The 20,842-nt window shown below is 46.1% G+C and overlaps 1 protein-coding gene across 10 annotated transcripts in view; it reads left to right on the top strand.

Annotated features, from left to right (window-relative positions):
• The window catches only part of PACS2 (phosphofurin acidic cluster sorting protein 2), an 83,048-nt gene that overhangs the window by 25,117 nt on the left and 37,089 nt on the right, over positions 1-20,842 (top strand). For 5 of the 10 annotated variants that reach the window (XM_030493834.2, XM_030493835.2, XM_030493836.2 and 2 more), the window contains exons 2-9: positions 3,012-3,099; positions 6,368-6,457; positions 11,020-11,145; positions 13,219-13,381; positions 14,609-14,682; positions 15,444-15,524; positions 17,349-17,408; positions 18,689-18,846. In XM_030493834.2, coding sequence (XP_030349694.1) covers positions 3,012-3,099; positions 6,368-6,457; positions 11,020-11,145; positions 13,219-13,381; positions 14,609-14,682; positions 15,444-15,524; positions 17,349-17,408; positions 18,689-18,846 — 840 coding nt within the window. Of the gene's footprint in view, positions 1-3,011; positions 3,100-5,848; positions 5,866-6,367; positions 6,458-11,019; positions 11,146-13,218; positions 13,382-14,608; positions 14,683-15,443; positions 15,525-17,348; positions 17,409-18,688; positions 18,847-20,842 lie in introns of those variants that run through there. The other 5 variants (XM_030493838.1, XM_030493839.1, XM_030493844.1 and 2 more) reach the window with 3 other exon arrangements.

Genomic DNA, 20,842 nt, shown 5'->3' on the forward strand with positions numbered 1-20,842 from the left:
AAGTGTTTTGTGAGACTAGCCACCTTCCTGATCCCTGAGAATTGATGGAAGTACAGCAAAACCTAGGCAAGAGATAAATGTATGGAAGGAGGTGCTGCTGTTATCAGAGGCACCTATGGCAGACAAATCCTTGCTGCACCTGTGGGTGTGAGCAGTTCAGGATCTTCGTGCTGGCGGTAGGGGCACCACACTGGCTCCGGATGCAGTGACACACTTGGAATATGCCTTTTCATGATTATTTGAGTAAGGTATGGCCCCTTTCTGCCACGTATCCTGAAGGTTGCTTTGATTTGTAAGCTGCAAACTTAGTCTGAAGACCTAGAACAATAAGCGTGCAGAGGGTAAGAGTGATTGGTGGGGTTTAAACTCTTATTTTTATTCCTTTCCCCTGCCCCCAATGGAGAATATAAACATTCATTGTTTTCTGTGTGAAGTGCCTTTTAGTACCAGCACCCCAGCAATGTGGAATAAAGAAAGCAGATGTGTCCCATGTCTTTTTTTGACTGCTTTTGTTTTTCTGATCACTGTAAAGAAGGCTTTTAATTTTTTTACATTTTTTTTTTCCCCAAGCAGCAAGTGCTCCACAGGGCTTGATCAAAGCTCATAAACGATGAATTGAAGGAATGCCTGGCAGAGAACAGAACACCCTCCTTGTGCTCAGCTGTGTGTGCTGAGAATACCATTGTTTCTTTCCGTACCTTTTTCATCCTCGAGCTTGGGGCTGGAGAGAAAAGGCCTTTGTTCCCTGCCTGTCTGCCAGGACAATGCCAGTGTGTTGTCCTGCCTCTGCTCTCAGCACCTGACTGGCCGAGCAGTGTGGGTTTTGGCAAGCCAAGCACAATTGTCCTCCAGCTACAGTGTTACAAAGAAAACAAATGGCATCACAGCCTCTTTCCTCTAGATCCTGGCTTGGCTGCTTCATGGCAGCAGCCACGTGTGTCTGTTGTTGCTGTTTTGTTCAGGATGCAGAGGGAAAAGCCAGCAGCCTCTCCTACACTCCAGGTTGAGGGATGCAGCTTCACCTAACTTCCAGTTCACAGGGACATGTTTGCAGTTGAATGCGCTGGCCTGTGCTCTCTTGCTTCTGTGGGTGCCTGCTTTGCTCAGGGGAGGCTGTGGCTGTGGATGAAAGTGTGTTTGGCTTTCCAAGGTGTCCTGCCCGCTTCTGCCGACCCTCCTCTGGCACCCAGACTCGCAGGCCACGCTCTATAGCACGTTTCTCTTGACGACACCATGCACAGCTGCTTGTAATTTGTAATTCCACCTTCTTTGTAATTTCTGTAGCATCTCTGGCTGCGCTATCTCCTGATGCAAAACTCTGCAAAGGAGAGAGCCTTTGGTTCTCTTGGTTGTTTGGGGGCTGATGGCAGGAACCAGTGCTTTGCAAGTGAGCAGGGAGAGCAGATAGCACGGGCTGGGGTGGAGGAGAGGCTGGCAAGGGTAGGCTTTGGAGAGTTGCTTGTGTGAAGACCATAAGAACTAAGACCTACTATTCCCTGTTCCTAGCCCTGTGCAAGAGGTCAGAGTTTGGGCAGAGCCACAGATGTTTCTGGATGAGGTAGGCAGCATTTGCTTCAACATCTGCCACTGCTCCTGTTGGGAAGAGCCTTTAGCTGTATGTCTCCTTCAGTTTTTCACCCAGACTGATTGTAGCTGCCTTCAAGGCATTGCAGCAAAGCAACGTTTCAGCTTCCTGCTGTTGTGGAGAGGGTGGTGGAGGTGCAAGTCACCCTTGCTGTGGTGACTTGTTGGGTTCCTGGCACCAGTGTAGGGTCCTGTAGTTTAAGTGCAGGCTTCAGTCAATGACACTTGTGCAGCTGCTGCCTGGGCATGTACCAAAATCCAGCATTGGCTCCTCTTCCCTTCCCGTCTACTTCTGGACTTGCCCCCTTCATGAACAGCCCTGATATTACACTTTACCTGGGAGAAAGCTCTGCAGTTGGTTTCCGAGGAGCCATGCTGAGGCGTGCTAACATCCTATGGCAAAGGCCAAAGATGCCCATGCCATGGGATGGGGACCTGACACAAAGGCAGTGCTGGCTCCTGGCCAGTGTGTCAGATGATGTCTAGTCGCTAGAGCCAACCTGGCAACTTCCTCTGGCCTCTGCTTTCCTCAAGCTGAGCTGGTTTTGCTTCAGGATTATCTTCCCTTAAGTTTGTTTCTAGGCATGCCTTCTTAATTACACCAGCTGGTGGCAACTTCTGTGGGATTGTGACAGTGCCAGTACCATGGTCCCGTTGCCTCAGAGCCTTAACTCAGCTGCGCCTAGTCCAAACTTTATCCACTCCCAAGCTCCCTGCACTGGAAGGCAGAAGTGCAAACAGCTTTTACCAGAACAATGTAGCATTGCCAGGGTAAAGAATGTGATTTACTTGCACATGTGTGGCATGTGAACACGAGGGCCAGAGGCCACCGCTTGAGTCCTCTCCCTCTTTCTTTTTCTTTCTTTTTTTTCTTTCCCATTTGGGATGCCTGAGCCACTTGCTAGCACTTTTGTCTGGGGGTGAGGAGGAGAATGTGTGGGTTGACAAGAGGAGGTGGGAATGAGGTCTTTGAGGGCCAGGAGTCTGAAACTGAAAAAGCCAACAATCTAGGAAAGCTTTGTAGATAAGTTTAAAATTAGACTGACCCAGTGCTTTTATATTGCTGGAACTTAATTCCTCTGACCCTAAAGCTTTTGGTCTGACTCGGAGCAAGTGTTCCCAGGCTGTGACTGGTGGAGGTCTGTGCTGTGGCTGTGAGGTGCTCTCATGTGGCCATTGGTTGTATCAAACAGAGAGGCGTACCTCCTATCCACCTCCTTGTGTTTGTGGAAGGTTGGAGAAATTCAGCCTGAAAAGCCAGGGAAGGCCTCACATACTTCTGCTGTCTTTATGTCTGTATCAGTGTGTGGCTTGTGTCCAGAGCCTATTCACCCTCAGACTGGGATACTGCTGTGTGTAAAAGCTGTTCAGAGCTTTTCGTTTTTCAGGCATGATTGTAACCGTTTCTCTTCTGTTCCTGTTTGCAGGTTGTGCAGCTTGACATTAAAGAAACTGGTAGTCTTAAAGGAATTGGATAAGGAGCTTATTTCTGGGGTCATTGCTGTCAAAATGCAGGTAATTGCTGCTCAGTTCTAAGAATTAAATGTGTGTGGCTAAAAATACTGGCAGATGCCTAAACTGAGCTTCATCTCCACGGGAGGGTCCATTGCAGCCACAGGCTTCTTCCCAAGTACATCAGGGTATTCTGGTTGTGTGGAGACTATCTTCTCATCCGTACTCCCATGTTCATACTGTATTTCACTGTTGTAAGCAAAGAATATTGTTTGCTGAGCGCTCAGCATGAGCTTATCTGTATGTAAAAATGCTCTTTACATATCATATGCTGTCACCTCTTCTTCCTGAGCTGTCACTAAATTCCAAGCCTGGTTCTCTATTTAACATGCTTCAGCTCACTTTAGGGCTGGACATCTTGGTAACTTGGTCCTGGAGTTTGGGCCTTTCTCTGTTGATGGGCAGCTCTGCTATCAAGTCCAAGTCATTTTGCATCCAGGTGCTTGTCAGTGAATTTGTAGGGTGCCTGTACATTTTAATTTGTTTCCATAAAATACAGCTGTCATCCTAGGTAAATAACCCACTTTACAGCATACATTTGTGCCATTTAATTAAGTGCCCACATGTAGGTCACATTGCCTGGAGGCAGGCTAGGAAGGAAGGGGACTCAGTTCCACAGTGCGTCACAGCATCAGTTCGGCTCACATGCTCCCAACACTGCAAATGCTGAAGTACTTAATGAGTAAAAGCCCAGCAGACCTCTAAGTAGAAAAATACCATTAATCACGCTGAAAAGCAGCTGCTTTTCAAATAAAAAAACAAGAAAATCCCTGCAGAGAGCTGGTTGTGTCAAAGCACACAAAATCTAGCTTGGAAGGTGAAATCATGAAGGCTCTACGGTGCAGGAACATGCAGCTGAGCATTTAACTGGCATTTCTCATCTCCTTGGGCAGTCCAACTGAGGTAGAAATGTGTCCCTCTGTTGGAGGGGCTTTACACAGCGACAGCAGGGAGCAGAAAGGCAGGGAAGTGTTTCACACACCTGGATTCATGGGAATCTTAGAAGCAGCACAGCTGTGGGTTTCCAGGCTGTCAGATATTGTTTATCAGGCCTGAAAGCTTTCCTTATGTTTGTACTCTGAGATGCTGGATGCGTCACTGTAAGGGCCTGAGGCTTGTCAGTGAATGATCTACATCCAGAGCATGTCAGATTTGGGTTGGAGAATTCAGTAGCTTTTACTAGAGCAAAACCTTTTCCCTGTCCAGGTTGCTGCTGACTGCTTACACTTCTTATGGGTGAAAGCTTGTCCTCAACTTGCAAGCCCATAGGGAGTTTTAACACATGGGACTTTGTCTGGTTTGGGTACATGTTGTGATCGGCCTTGCTACAGTAATTCAGACGCTGGTACCTGAGCAGTTCTGCAATCCTCTCTATACCAGGGCATATCTCTGGAGAACTGGAAGGCAGAAAGACTTGCTCTGTTTGGGGTGTTCATCTGCCAAGTCCCAGGCTGCAGCTTGCATCCCCAGGCTATCCTTATTTTGCCCTTCCTATGTCTATCCAGTTGACCTGGAGGTAACAGTGGCTGGAATGACCATTGTCCTAGAGAGTGCCTCACCTTGGGTGTCCCTTGTACACCCATATTTCTTTGTGATGTGCTATTTAATGGTGGGTAAGCAGCACTGCAGCTGTCTCAGATACAGGCAACTTTGAAGCCCTGTTAATGAAAGTCCTTTTGTGGCTTGCAGGTTATGATGATGATGCTGACAAGCTCTTTCAGGGACACTTAATTTGGCAGCACTCAGGTTCCTGACATGGCTATTGTTTGAGCCTGGTGATACTGGATCATCAAATATATATATGATCTCTGTCAGATGACTCACTGCCTTTGTATGGGGAATTGCAAGAGAGGTGTCAGACACTGGAGTCCTTCGAGAGGGGGTGACTGAATACAGACCTAATGAGAGCATCTTACCTGCATTTCCCATGTCTCCTTGCAGCCTCCTGAACAATGATGCTCAAAGAGCTGTCAACTGTTGCCAATTTTCCTGAGCTGTTGCTCTATTTATCTGCTGCAGTAGTTTAAAAGCAGCTATATTTGGTATTTCATTAGATTTCAAGTTGCATAACAAGTAAAGCAAGATTGCTGCTATGAGGAGCTTTGCACCAGTGGAACAGATGCTGCTATTGCCAGCGGCGAGGCTGGCTGTGCTTTACTGCACGCGTGCTGCTCTGCCTGGGGGGAACCCTTCAGTTTCTCACTCTGCTCTGCTGTTTGTCTTCTGATCCACTGGAGCTTAGGCACCTCAGCTATTCCACAGAGAAGCTGGTGCTGTGTTGTGCAGCAGCTGAGATGCTGCTGCAAATCCCAGTGGTCGCTCTGGCTGCCTGAGCAGCGCATTTGGGGAGGAAGGGATTTAAATAAGTCTCTGCTTCTCTCTCATCTCAGGATGCTGTTTGAGGCTGATATGGGCAGACCAGATTTTCCTTTGGAGGTAGCTGGGGAGGTGTTTATCCCTTTATTCTTTGGTTTCCCAGATGCTGCTTTTTTGAGAGCTACAGTTCTGTGTTTCTGGGATCAGCCTGTCTAGACAAAGCCAGATCTGCAGCCTCAGCAGAACATTGAGCCAGGGACCTCTGAAACTTGCCACTGTGTTATAACAGTTCAGGAGAATTTGCTAGGCAGCAGTCTGTCTTGCTTTCCTGCTAGTTTTCCCTAAAACATTCCCTGAAATGAAATGCTCACACGTGAAGTAGCCCAGTAATTCAGCTAGTGTACAGCAGCCCAAAGACAGTGTCGATTTGGAGTTGCCCTATAATATGATCAGGTCTCCTGACTCCACTATTTGCTGGATTTTTTTTCTTTTATAACCCCAACTACTCACAGTTGTTTAAACTGGTAAAAATCTCCACTTTCCCCAGGGAGGGGTGTGTGCACAAAAAGAAAAGAACAGTCTGTCATGGCTAACGCCAGAGGTTTAAGCATGACGCTGCAGCCTCCAAACCCAGGAGGAGATGAGCCTTGTACCTCTTGGCTGAAGTAAAAATATGAGACTTGAACTTGAGGGGTGGGGGTTGACTCACAGCTTTTGAATGCTGGGGTTTGGCAGAACAAAAGCTGCTTTGTTGCAGTTAGGGACAGTAAATATGCCCAAATCTTTGGTAGTCAAATATCTCCCTTTCATCTCATTAATATTTCACAGAAGTGCAAAGTCAGACTCTGTGGTAGTTCCTGACAGCGTTTCCTGGTTTTTCGGTAACTAGGGCTGGGGTGGGATGTAAGGGCTGGCTTCTGGGGAATTCACCAAATGGGCTTTTGTTTCTGTACAGGGCTCCAAGCGCATCCTGCGGTCTCACGAGATTGTATTGCCCCCGAGTGGACATGTGGAGACGGAGCTTGCACTGACCTTCTCGCTGCAGGTGAGGCGGGATGTGGCTTTGGGGCAGGTGTGCTTGCTGGACTTGCTGCTTTGCAGTGAGCAGAAGCGTGTTGTGGGTCTGAGGTGAAGATCCTTCTAGTGCTGGTGAGACGCTTGTTCTTAAGGCAGTTGCAGCCGTTTCTGAAGAACTATCTGAGCTCTTTTGGCTTGTCTCTGGGCAGCCAGCTTTGGGGAATTTGAGCAAAAGTAGGCCAGATGATTCTAGGATCTGGGAATAGGGAAGCCCACTAGGAAAACTGCTGTATAAACCCTTAGAATTGTTCTTGGTGCCAACTGTGCATCATGGAAGGAGATCTCTAATCCTGAGTTATTGAGGGGGAACAGACAAGTTAGACACTAGCTGCAATTTGCATGTCCTAAGTGCAACAACACAAATTTGTCTGAATTGCCTCTCAGCATTGAGGGCCTGGAGCAGGATGCTGGCTCACAGCATGAGGGGACCTTCCTTGTTGTACATCCTGTGTTTGGAGCCCAGGAATATGAGGACTTTGCAGTCTATTCTCTTTATGTTATGGCTGTGGCAGGAACTGGAGCAGAGCAGGATGGCTGTTCTTTGCCTTAAGTTGCCTTCCTTATGAATAGGCACTGGAGGGTGGCAGCCATGGGGGGTGGCCTGGAGTATCAGGCTGATGGAAAGCAGTAGTAGGAATGGGACAGGTGAACCTCTGATTTGGAGTTGCCAAATGAGGCACCATTTGTGGGAAGCAATAGCAATATGCAGACAGTTACTCCTGGCTCTAGAGTCATAGGAATAGGTGGAAATTGGAGCAACTATATTCTGTTGGTTCCATTTTTCCTAAAAGCATGCTGCCCTCATGCTACCTCCTAAGCAGGGAAATAAGGTAAATAGAGGCTGGCTTGCTGCAAGCAAGAGGGAGGAAGCTGCAGGCATAGAGCAGAGCCAGACAAGACACTCAGAAGCATTCATATCTGGATTATCTGTGGTTTGGGACTGTTGGTTACATCTTGAAGTCAAGAGTTTGATCTGGTGAGGAGAAAGCCTCAGGTGAGACAGTGTGGTGGTTACTCAGACCTGTGCAGACTCAAAGCAGCTAAGATTTCATTGCAGATGGATGATAACCCTGCAGCTGCCCAGGCAGATACACAGATGACTGATGCTTCTGGTTCTGTCCTGATGCAGCTCACAGACTGGGTTAACTGCAGCATTGCATCCTCTCTTTTGTGAACAGGAATAAAAAAGACATGTGCCAGGAATATGTATGCTTGGCTCCTGGGGCTGCAGCTTTCTATGGTTGGGAGCAGAGCTGCAAGATGAGCCAGGTCTCCCTTTACCAGTCCTGTGTCAGCAAGGAGCAAGTAATTCTGCAGATCTTTTTGGAATTAATTGGCAATATGTTGGGTTGTTTTGATTTGGATTTTTTTTTTTTCCCCTGGGTCTCAGAGCAGTGCTGCAGTAGGATGCAGAGCATTGCCTTTAACTCCGTTTTGCCTGGAGGGGCTGGGAATTGAGCCAGAATAATAGGGGAGAGCGATGTCCATGACACTGGGCCTTTAGAAGAGGTGAACAAGCATAATGCAGGGATGTGATGCTGGTCTCTGACTGCAGGAAAGATTGGTGGTCTTGGATGCAGCAAGGCCTGGGAAGCCATCCTGAAATGGCACAGCAGGATTTTTATGACAACTTTTATTGTTTCTTAATTGGATGATGGCTGGAAGCTACTTCTAGCTAACAACTGCAGCTTAAGCTGGATACGGTCTGAATTTAGTGCCTAGGATATATTTGAGAGTGGTGATGGGCCACAAAGTAAAAGCATGTGGATGTCACAGAACAAGGTCTTGGTGTTTTACAGCAGCTAGTATCTCCATACTGCACTGTCAGCTCCTCAGACCCTAAGCCTTACTTTGTGCTAGCTGTCTGGATTTGCAGCCCCTTGTGTCTCCACAGTCACCACCTTCTCAGCTGCTTTTCCTGGGTGAAATTCTTGTCCTTTGCACAGAGCATTTCCTTGTCAGAGCTAAGCTGGAAAGGTGACAGTGCTGGCTGGCGTAATAGCGAGCAGCCCATCGTGTCTGGCAGGCCTCTGCTCAAACAGCAGGGAGGAGTTTCCTGTTGCTCTGTTTCACAGCTAGGGTAAGACTGGAGTTAGTGACGTTGTCTGATCCTGTTTCACCTTACCAGCTAGAGCTAGACCGGTGGTAGCCTTTCTGGCAGGTGACCTACCATCACCCTTACTGCTGTAATGCCTGCTTCTCTGGACCCTCTGTGAGTTTCACAGGATCAAGTGAAATTCCCTAGATTATTCCAAGCACAACATCCCAGCTTTCCAGTGCACTTAATTCCTGTGTTTAATCTCATAACTTTTTCCAGATGGAAGGGATTACGTCATTGGGGCTTCAGAAAGAATGTCTTGCCCTGATTCTCATTATTCTGATATGTGTGATGGCCCCTTCTCACCCCTCTGAGGTGCTTTAGGGCACTTGGTGCTTCCTCTGAAAGTCTTGTTTTCAAATGTTTTGAGTCAAATTGTTTTCCTCTCCAATCTCTGTCATGACTGACAGTTACTGAAACGTTTTCGTCGAAACCCTTCTGTAAAGTTGCTAAGTCATGGCTGGTGTTTAAAATAGCTTGTCTGTGCTATGAAAATGGGTTGGCTTTTCTTCTAGAGTCCTTTGCTTTTAACAGAGGAGCTGAGTGGCCGGAGTCTCTCTGTGCTCATCAGAGGTGGCCAAGCAGCACACCTTCGAAAAACAGAAACTTGCACATGTGTGGACTTGAGCCATCCAGTTTAATCCTTGAAAGTCAAGCTGGCCTGGGACCAAGCATGACTGTGGACCTTAGTTACAGGCTTGTACTTAAGCAGCCTTGGCATGGCCCAAGTGCTTTGAACTGAGAGCAAGGAGTCCCTCTCCCCTGCTGCTTTTCCAACACATGGAAGGGCCCCAGAGGCAAGGAGGTGGTAGATTTGAATGCAAAAGTTGCCTTTGGCTTTTTGAGCTCCTCTTGTCCCTTCCCCCAATAACTTTTTTCCCTCCTTGTTTAAGCATGTTGCATGTCTGTAAAGTCACAGGCTCCATTTGTGTCTGGATGCAGGTGTGTTTTGAGGTTGTTGTTTAATTACGTGGGCTCCTGTTCCTCTCTTCTGCAGGGCCGCTGCCTTGTGCAGTGCACAGCAGATCTGCTCCTGCAGAGCAGTTGGTTAATTAGTATTCTGCTTGTTTGTGTGGCCACTGCTTCCAGCTCTCTGCATAGCAGTCAGGCTTGCTCTGGACTCTAAATTCTATCTCTCGGTTTCTGCTGGCACTCAGCATTTGTATTTCTCACATGTTTTGATTGGCACTAAGTTATTTTCATAATGTCCCAAGGAGAAAAAATACATAGGTCTTGCGTGTGCAAGAAGCATCCTTCAGTTGGGAATGTCCTGGGTGAGATCCCTGCAATTAGGTTCTCCTGTCTGTAGGTTACTTAGTGCTATGTATTTTGTGTATTTGGGGCATGTGTCCCATTCACCTCTTGGGATGAGACTGGTCAGATGGCTGCTGTAATCTTTTCTTGAAGATTGCTCTTCCATGACACAGCTTCTTCCCCCAGCAGCTGAGCTGGGCCCTGGGGTGATCAGTGCTCTGGCAAGTGCCCTGGCAGAAAGCAGGACCTGACTGCATTAATACTCTGTGGATGAGCAGGACGAGCTGAGATAACATGGTTAACCCCACGCTTCCCTGAAAGTCTCTGCTTGACTTCAGTCAAGTAGAGTTTTGGGGAGGTTTTTTTGGATATATACAAACAAATGTATTTTCTTGTATGGAACGTGTCTTGGAAGGATTTACGTCTTTGCAACATAGCCTGGCAGGGGGGTTCTTGATGTAATTACTTAAAATACAACCACTTTGAGCATTAGAAGTTTGTGTGTTTTAATGTTGGAAGATGCTGACAATTGCTAGAGCTGTGTGGCTGGAGAGAATCATTGCATGGTCATGTAGGTCTCCGTGCTTTAACAGAAGAGGCATCAGCAGATCCTTGACCTCTCCATATCTCTGCCTCTCTTTACTTGCCATTCAGAGCACAATAGGTTCTTAAATGTGTGCAGTAGAGGGTCCAACACTGAGCAGTGGCCTTGTGTTGGAGGGAAGGCAGTGTCCTACCAAGAGTGTGGGGGTCCATGCCACTGCATGCTGCCTGCTGTTCATGCAAGGGCAGCCTGTGTCCCGGGTGGCACCTCTGGGGCTCCAGTTCTGGGCAGCCTCCATTCAGCTGTTGGGGGAAGCGTCTCCTGGAGGCTGCTTATCTCCCTGGAACAGGGATTGGGCTCAGCCCTTCCCAAACTGAACATCTCCTCTGTGCCCCTGGATTGTGTTTTCATTGTGCTTGGCTGAGGAAATGAAAGCCCAGACCTGAGCTGTTTGGGCAGAGATGAAGGTTTCTTTGGGGTAATGAAGGATTGTCCACTGAGTGTCAGTTAGCTGTAGGCACTTCTAAAAGCCCTGGGGCTAATCCCTAGAAATAGAGTTTACTCGTGGAACAGGCAGCTTGAGGGATAATGTTAAGAGACATAATAAAGTTTTCCGTTGTGTTTCCAACCGCAGTACCCTCACTTCTTGAAGAGAGAAGGCAACAAGCTTCAGATCATGCTGCAGCGGCGGAAGCGGTATAAGAACCGAACCATTTTAGGCTACAAGACTCTGGCTGTGGGGTCTATCAACATGGCTGAGGTGAGCAGAATTTGGTATGATCTCTTTTTACAAAGGCAGGTGTTTTCCCTTCTCTTTAGACCCAGTGTTGTCACTTTCCTCATTGAGTAGTACCTGGTGGGATTTGATATAGCTATTTTAATAACTGCGATCAGTATTCAGTGGACAGTATTTTAAAAAGATTTTACCACTGAGTGATAATATTGGACATTTTCTGGATAGTATATTGAGAGCTAAAGCTTTCACAAGACTAGCTTATTACCTTGTGAAGATTTTGTTGTTGTATGTTGGTTTTTTTAAGAGTTAGGGGCTCCTGATCATAAGTACAGAACAAGATGGACAGAGTTCCTCAGGCAAGCCTTCCAACCCTAAGAAATGCTGAAGTTAAAGCAAGGTTTTCTGTGTTTCTCTGTGCTACTGAATGAAAGTTAAGGATCAAGTACTTTCTCTCGTTTTGCTTGAAATGCACTTTGCAATTCTTATTTCATGACTTGGTAATTTAGGTGGAGTTCTATTCATGAGAGGTAAATGATAAAATTTTCAGATTTACATCTGAAAATTAATGCTGGAATCAAGTATGGATAAATTATTCACTAAGGCTTTCTGAATGGTTTAGCTCCATGCTTCATTATTTCATGCCCTGTTCAATGTCTGCTGTTTCTGAGTATTTAGAGATGGACTTAGCGGTAGCAAGTTCAGGTTAACACCAGTATTTTTCATCAGACTGCATCCTGTGAACAAATCATTTCCATCCAAAATAAACTAGCGTTATGCTGTGGTGAGTTTTTACTACGTTAAATAATTAATTATAAAGGCCACTCCTTGTGTGTGAGTTCAGCTTCCCTTAGACTTGCAGTAAATGGTGAACTCCCCATTTGAACTGGCCAAATTCTGATGTGTAGCTGTGTTGTAGCTGACATTTTTCCTGGACCATGTTTGATTGTTTTAAGACTAGAAATTAAATACTTCTGTAAGGCAGAAAACATGTGGCTCCATTAATTAGACCCATCAGTGAACCTGTAAGTGTTGGGCACTTGCTGCTGCTGCATGTGGTTTTCCTTATGTCTTTTTGTAATGTCAGCTGACTGAGGTTAGAAGGTCAAAAATTTTCAAAGGTCCACTGTGTTAGGACATAGTTACTCTCCAGCTCATCTGGACTATTTCTGAAATCGAAGACTTGAGGAAAACAAATTTTACAAGCCCACCCTCCTTTGCAGTTTATGGTATAATGACCCCCAACAGCACTGACACATTTCTTAAAATTAAAAATAGAGTTCTCTTAGCTCTTGAAACAAAGCAATAAATTGGAGTTGTGAATCTGAGCAGAGTTTAAGAGTGGGGAAGGGGGGGTATATGTTCGTCATCAGCTCAGGTGTTTTTAAAGCCACACAAGGGCCTGACAAAGCAGCCTTGTGTGTGTTACAAAGCTGAGGTGCAGGTGTGAGGATGCACTTTCAGACTCCAGTGAGGCAAGAGAAGCGTGTAAGTATTAGGTTCTGGGAAGAACCGTGTGAGTGTCAAAGGGAGGAGACACCTACACTGGGATGTCCCCCTGCCTCCACCGTTTGTCTTGCTTTTCATGACCCACTGCTTCGCTATCATGGGGTGGCCAGCTCCTCTGAGATTCAGGTGCCAGCTCTCTGGAGCAGGGTTTTTTGCTTTAGGAAGCACTTTGCATCTGTATCTTGCCAAGAATTTTTGCCTTTAATGGCTCTTCTGCTGGGCTTTAGCACAAAATGAAGTTCCTTAATTAGGTGTTCAGAAGGTTGGTAACTTGATAATTCAAATCACTACTGTGCCATGAAAGCAAATACATAGTAATGAGGTATTGAGTATTGTGCTTCAAGCATGGGCTAATCAACTGTCAAGCTCGGAATGCTTTTTCTTTCCTTCCATCACTTCCATTAGTAGTCAAAATCTCAACTAGCATTGAATATTGCTTGGAAGTGGCTCCTGCAATTGCAGGGTGTTGACTTGCTTCTGTACTTGGAAATGTTGGAGTAACTCTATTAACATGAACCTCTCGTAGTGTGCAAATTATGCAAGTTTAAATACATTTAAAGGCCAATTTGTAATGCTTAATTTCTGTTCCAGGTCATGCAGCACCCAACAGAAGGTGGCCAGATTCTGAGCCTTTTCAGCAACATCAAAGAGGCTGCAGTGAAGGTAGCAGAAATCTGGATCTTCTCATTGTCAAGTCAGCCAATTGACCATGAAGACAGCACAATGCAGGCCAGCCAGAAAATCAAGTCTACAGGTAAGAGTACAACCACCTGCTCTGAGGACCACTGTCTTCCTGAACCAGCTGGAGTTAAACCCCATCTGGGCTTAGGTGCTTTCTGGGACAAATAAGAACTGGTTTGCACAAGTTGCTGTGTCTATAACTGATTAATGCAAAGAAAACCAACTTTAAAAACCAGTTGCTATGTAAGCAGAGAGTGTGATAGGAGTGGGGGATGGAACAGGAGTGGGGGATTGAATTGTCAAAGCTTCTCCTGCATATCACACCAGGCCTGAGCCATCCAGCAAGGGTTAGTTGTGTTCTCACCAATGCTCTTCCAGCATTACTGGTGTGCGTGCTGGGAATGTGTAGCTTCTCACCTGGCTAACGGTGTTGTATTCAGGAGATTTGCATTTAAGATACTCTTCCAACTTCTTTTTCCTTTGAGTATTCTACAGTAAATATCATTAACTTAGATGAGACCTGCAAACCTGCTACATGTTGTGCTGTGGACTGTGGCCTGGTTTGACGAATGTAAATCCATGGTGTTGTGCACCGTTTAGGGAAGTCATTGGGTTTCTGCTTGTGGTACTACTCTTCTGATCACTGCTAGAGTAGTGACCTGTTGGAGATAGTGCATGCAGGTGCTTGTGTGTTGTTGGCCGAGGTCAGGCAGATCACCTGAAGTCTCATTTCAATAAAGGATTTAGACTCTCCTGGCGTGTCTTACTTGCTCCTTTAAGTCAGTTATGCCCATGTCAGAGGGAAAACTTATTTCCCTTGTGAAGAAACCTCTTTATTTGCTGCTGTCTACCAGCTAGTTCTTTCCAGGGTAGAAGGGGGTGGTGTTTTAAGAAACCTTATCACTATGCTGGTCCTTCTGGTCTTTCCTTCCTATTAGATATGTTTCTCCTTATTCCTTACCTCTGGGTGGTTGGAAAGGACCTTGACATCATCTAGTTCCAACCCCTTGCCATGGGCAGGGACACCTCACACTAGACCATGTTGCCCAAGGCTCTGTCAAGCCCGGCCTTGAACACTGCCAGGGATGGAGCATTTACCACTTCTTTGGGCAACCTGTTCCAGTGCCATCTCACTGGTTCTAGCACAGACTGAAGATAAACTAAGGTAAACCAACAGGCATCTCCTTGTGTGCCTCCTTTCTTGATTTGTGACTGTTAGGTGGCGGCCTCTGCTCCTGAGATGAGACACTCGCCTTAAAGGAGTTTCACAGGATCTCTCCCCTCTTTCCTTCCCTTTCAGACAACTATTCCGAGGAAGAGTACGAGAGCTTCTCTTCTGAGCAGGAGGCCAGTGATGATGCCGTACAGGGCCAGGTACTGTTTAGGGCATGGCTTCTCCCTGTGAGGGCTTCAGAATAGTGTGTACACTCTTGGCTCATACTTGAAACTAAAAGCCTATTTAACTAAACCATGACAGTGCGGGACTGTCACCAAGTATTTAGCTGCAGTGGCAGAAGGCCTGCACAGTAACCCATTTCTTTTGCCATGCTGTGATTTATCTCTTCACATGTTTGGGCTTGAGCTCCCTTTAAACAATAAACATTGGCATCTTTGTGTATTTCTCAGCTGAATGTTCAAGGCATCAGTTGATCGCTTCTGTAATACTGATTGGATTTGAAGAGCCCAACTAGATCCCCAGCTGTAATTAAAGGGCCAGTGGGGTCTGAGTCAGTCTTTAGTCTTTAATACCTTACACAAAATAGGTCCTTATGAAGAACCCTCTGGCTAGATGTGAGATGCTTTCGATTTTGGGTCTTATTTGCCTTCGGACTCTGGAATTACCTGCCTTCCACCTCTTGGAGGGTACTGAGAGAGGAACCCCCCGAAATGGGGGGCTGTGACTATCCTTGTTCCTTGAATGTAGGATTAGGTCTGTTTTTCTCCTCTAAGCTGGCTCTCTGCAGACCTGGTTCACTTCCTTTTCCCTTTGCCATCATAACTGCAATTAAGGCAAATGCTGAATGCCTGGAAGACAAAGCAGCAGGTTCATCTTCATAGAGGGAACATTTTTAACACATAAATGTTCATGTGTCTCCAGATCACAAAGGTAACACAGGAATCCTCTTTCTGTTCAGGATTTGGATGATGATGAGTTCGAGCTGGGGAAGCCCAAGAAGCAGCGGAGATCGATAGTAAGAACGACGTCCATAACCAGGGTCGGTGGAAATTAGTTTTACTAACACTGATGGGTTTGGCCAGGGTGCACAGTGCATGTGGCTTATGGGGGCAGCAGTACTAGACATGCTGGTGGCCCAGCAGAGAGCTTGGGAGCATGGCCACAGCATGTGAAGAGCTAGCAAAAGCAGCAGGTTCAGAGAGTGGGGCCATCCAAGATGTGTGTATGTGCTATCTTGAGTGTCCTTTGGCTGCAAGGTTAAGAAGCTCCAAAAATCGTGTAAGTGTATGAAATTAAATTCCACCCCCATGAAGAAGCCAGTGCAGGATCCATGCTGAAAGTAGCTTTAAGTGAAGAGAAGCTCCTCTGTGCTGTGCATGGAAGAGGCCAATGGGAAGGTTTCAGAATGAAGTAAAGTAGCTCAGTCAGCGGCTGGAGCTTGACAGGTGAACCTGAGGTAGTGCATGGGGTGCTGCAGCAGAAGTAGTAGCTGGATATTGAAGGCTTTGGCAAGTCGCGTGCAGCTGTCCAGCCTCTCTAAGCAAGCATGCATATGCCTATAAAGCTCATACCTGTGTGGAGCAGTGACTTGTGCTTGACCACACCAAAATACAGCTTTTGTTTACACAAGTGTGTTTGCATGTCTGTGATGACAGTAACCCAGAATTGCCAGGGTGGTCTAGGTTTCTTTTTGGACTTAGTTAGGAGTAACTTAGGAGTAAGTTTGGAGATCATCCTACCTCCCATGAGGCTATTTCTGAAATCCATGTTTTGATAATCTCTGAAATGAACCCTGTTTTGACCTGAATCTGACACTAAAAAGATCCTCTCTGGGACCAGGAGCATGCTAGTTCATATCATTGGTGTCCTTAATATTGTTTTCAGGAGTCAGTGACCAGCCAGGACAAAATGGACCACTTGGTTCTTAAGCAAGCAACTTTCTCATAGTAAGAATAATGTCTTTCTAGCCCTGATCTCCGAACTGAGACTGAATCTCCAGTGTATGGGGCTGATGCAAAACGGGGTTTAGTGGCTTGGTGCCAGCCATATTCTGCTTCCTTTCCTGCTGACACAGGGATGCCACCTCTGTACCAGCACATCTCATCTTTTCTTCAGAGTGTGCATATTAGGTTTGTTAGTGACAGAGGGGGAAGGACTGGGCAGCTCATGGCAAATCTCAGCTGTTTGGTCCTGCAAGAGAGAAATAACTCTTGGAAGCAAGTAAATACAAAGGAAGCGCAGTGTTTTTGCTTGTCTTGTTTTGGACTTGGTGCCTGTTGAGTCCAGGATCTGGGGGGTATCAGACTCAGAAAACATTTTTCTTGATAAGTGAGTGCTAAGGACAAGCCCCATAACTTTTCTACAGTGCTGCTAGTGAAATAAATGAGCCTGCCAGTATGAACTGCAGGCTCCTGAAACAACAGCACTTTGGTAGAAAACAAATTTGTAGTTTGCATCAGCAGATAGATGCCTGTGTTGGTTTACCCTTGTTAAGAACCAGAAAAGTTGACTGCCAAATGTTTGCCAGAAATACATCAAAAAGGTGCAGGAGGAGATCTGGCAGATAAAAATCATTTATCTACTGTGTCCAACCAACAGCGGTGTGCCAGCTGTCAGAGCCAGGAGATCTATATTGCTTGGTGGAGTGTAATCTAGTTTGTTGTAGTGCAGGAAAGAAAGTTTATCATAGATGTAGAAAAGCCAATTTCAACATAAGAGCAGCAGAGACTTTGTGATGTCAGGAGTTGTTTGATTTGAAGCAGCAGCTACAGCACCAGTGTCAGATGTGTCTGAGCTTTTTGCAGACTGGGAGAAAAAAGTTCACTTAACGCTTTACTTATGTAAAAGTGTCTTTGACTTGCAGCAACAAAACTTCAAGCAGAAGGTTGTGGCATTGCTGAAAAGGTTTAAAGTGTCTGATGAGGTAAGTAATTCATTCTGTAAGCCTTCCTGTCTTGTGTGTTGCCCTCTGCTTGGTGCATCTTGCTTTAGTCTTCAGGAACACTCTTCTGTTTCCCCCCAGTTCCCTTCATTTTGTTTTCACATCTGCAGTGAATGTGACCTTTCCTTACACCCTGGCCTTGCATGGAGGCTTGAGGGCCAACTTTAAAATGCCATCAAACATTTTCTAGATCAAGTTTTATCAAAAGCAGATTTTGGTAACTACATGTGTACCCATTAGTTTTGCAGACTGCTTTGAAACTATCTTTGACCCTTTCAAAGGCAGGTAGACTAGGACGTATATTCCTTGTGAAGTTAAATTCTAGCCTGTTTGATCATCTTTCTAGAACAGCCAGGCAAGACATGAAAAACTTGGATAGGGAACACGGATTCACAGGAGAGTCAGTGGTCTGGTCAGAGCTGAGATCCAGAACTCAAGAAACCTGTGTAATATTAACTATCTAATATAAAAACGGTTAACATCTCAATTGGCTGTATGGCTGTGTGCTGATTTTGTGGCTTGTGGGAAAGAGCGAGTAGCTCCTCATGCTTCCTTATGCTTCTGGACAGTCCTGTTAGCTTTGCTGTTCTTCCCAAGTTAGCGCAGCAGAGTCAGCATCCATAGCTGAGGTCTCAGCCAGCTGAGCTGCTGCTTTTCTCAAGCTGCTGTTTTTTCTTCAAAAAACAAGTTCTGAACTGTGCACAGCTGCCTGCTTACTCTGGTGTATATGTGAAGCAACCTGTGGAAGTTTTGTGCAAGAAACCTGTTCTCTTGGGCTTTCCATGTTGGTCCAGCTGATCTTTGTCCAGGTTTCAGGCACCTCCTGTGGACATTTTTGTCATTTCTACCTGCTTGGTTATTAAATCAGGAGGTGTGGTGGCAACTTTTTCAATGAAACCCAAGACTGTTGAGAGTACTGCATTTCTGAACTTGTCCTAAGAAAACTGGGACTCCATTAGGAGCCTTTTTAAAGCTTTGTTTATAGAATGGAGTTGAATAATAGACATAATCCGTGGTTAATAGCTTGTTTGTGGATGCTTAGTCCAATAGGTAACTCCTGCTTAACCAGACACTGACAAGCTTGACTCAAAGCAAAGACTTCTCATATACTTAATGTTTCTGTTGGATATAATATCCTTGCATTAGGAACAGAATCTTACTCCCAAGTCTGGTGTGCTGCATTCCTTGGGGCAGCTCAGGTGACATGGGATCAGTCTGGCTCCTAGCTGAGTCAGCAATGCCTGCTTTTGTCCTGCGTGTAGGTTCTGGATTCAGAGCAGGACCCAGCAGAGCATGTTCCAGAAGTGGAGGAGGACTTGGACCTTCTGTATGACACGCTGGATATAGAGAATCCCAGTGACAGTGGGCCAGAAATGGAGGATGATGACAGTGTCTTGAGCACTCCAAAGCCAAAGCTAAAGTAAGTGTGGGGCGCATGATGCTGGGCCAGAGAGAGACCATGTGCTGTGTCTGCACAGATTAGGTGTTTTTTCTATTCCTACCCCTCCATCCTGGGTTTTTTTTCCCCATCTTGACCTAGTGTATGTTGTTACAATGAGAATGGCTGCTCGTGAGCTGGAGGTAGTGTGGAGAGGTTTGACTTCCTTTTAGTCTCATTTCTTTCTTGTTTCCTGTGCAGATGTTTTGCCTGCCCTGTTACCTGAGCACAGGGGTAGGAGTTGCTGACAGGCAGGCATTAGTAGAATTAAACCAGGTGTTTTGAAGAGGTGGTAGAAACAGCCACGCAATCTGTGTTAGGGCGGAAGGAGATGTGGTTGGAAGCTGCAGAAATAGAGGCAGGAATGGACAAAGCAGACTGTATCTTTCTGGAAAAGCTGATAAGACCCTCTGTGGAAAGAGAGTCTTTGCAGGCATTAAGGCAGCAGAATCGTGGGAAACAAAGGAGCCTCTCAGGGCCCAAGGGGACTGACTGCAGCACACGTAGATACGTGCAAGCCTGTTCTGAACCAGCTTTTGTTGGCACTGACGTGTGGGTAATCACAGCACTGTGGAGCTGAGCCAGGGATCACTGGCTCAGGGTGTCAAGCAGATGCAGAACCCTGAGCTGGCAGAGCTGTGTCACATCACTGCCAAATAACGACTGCAAACATGAGACTGAGCTGCACTCATGCTTCTGACTGGCATGTGGTTGCATGCTCAGGCCTTCAGTGTTGTGGTGGCTCTAAAGCAAAGCCTACCACAGCAGGATTGGTCAATACAGTATCTGTAAATGCTAGCTAATTACCAGCTGTCATAATCCTAATTAATGTTGGATAACTTAATTGGGCTAAGAATAGATTCTGAGTCTGGAGCGACTTGTTCTCTATCAGTGAGCCAGAAGATGTCATGGATATGCTGGGGCAGCAGTGGTAAGTGATGGGGCTGCTGGCTTCAAAGGCATTCAGAGCTTGACCCAGTGTATTGCCAGTTGGTAGACCCTACCTCGAAGTAGATATGGTAAGCATATGCTTTGAAACAAGCCATAATGCTGTGCTGTACACGCTGAGAGCTCATGTCCTGTTCCCTGGAGCTAGCTGTTCTGGGATATGTGATTACAAAAATATTACTGGAATAAGAATTTACTATGTCTGGTCCTGTGGAGACGCTTTGTGGTTTGCTGTGTCTGGTTCTTGTGTTCACATCTTGAAAGGATGTGATAAATGCTGGTGCTTGTAAGCAGGTTTTTCCTGCAACAAGAACAAAAAAAAATCAGTTCCTTAAATTGTAATTGAGTCTTGTAGCTGGTGTGATGATCTGCCTTTTTACATGGAAGCACAATCTGATTGTATGTGCTGCCTTATCTTCCTGAGCGACTGTGTAATTGGATCACAGGGCTGGCAGCCAAATCCAGATGCAAGCTGGAAATAAAATGCGTATTAGCACCAGGAGTCACTTACCCACAGGAGCAGAGTATCCATGTGGGGCAGTGACTCTATTTGCTGTATTTCAGTCAAGAACTAGACACTGTCTAGGATGGCATGTAGTTCGATCAGCATTTGCAAAGCCCAAACAAAAACTGCAGTGTGAAACTTTGCACCTTGTGCTTGGGGCGGTAAGGACACAGCTGCTGCTGTGGGGTGGATGTGCAATTCTGTTCTGCTGTGGGAAAATGCTGGACCCGCATGCCCATCATGGATTTTCTGCTGTTTGGTGTGTAGTCTGAGGGCATGCAAGTATTCCTAGGAAGAGCTTTATAAGTATAGAATCATAGAATCATAGAATCGTAAGGGTTGGAAAGGACCTTAAGATCATCTAGTTCCAACCCCCCTGCCATGGGCAGGGACACCTTGCCCTAAACCATGTGGCTCAAGGCTCTGTCCAACCTGGCCTTGAACACTGCCAGGGATGAAGCATCCACAACCTCCCTGGGCAACCCATTCCAGTGCTTCACCACCCTCACTGTAAAGAACTTCTTC

This window comes from Strigops habroptila, chromosome 8 (genome assembly GCF_004027225.2).
Source record: "Strigops habroptila isolate Jane chromosome 8, bStrHab1.2.pri, whole genome shotgun sequence".
In the NCBI taxonomy this organism is placed as follows: domain Eukaryota; kingdom Metazoa; phylum Chordata; class Aves; order Psittaciformes; family Psittacidae; genus Strigops; species Strigops habroptila.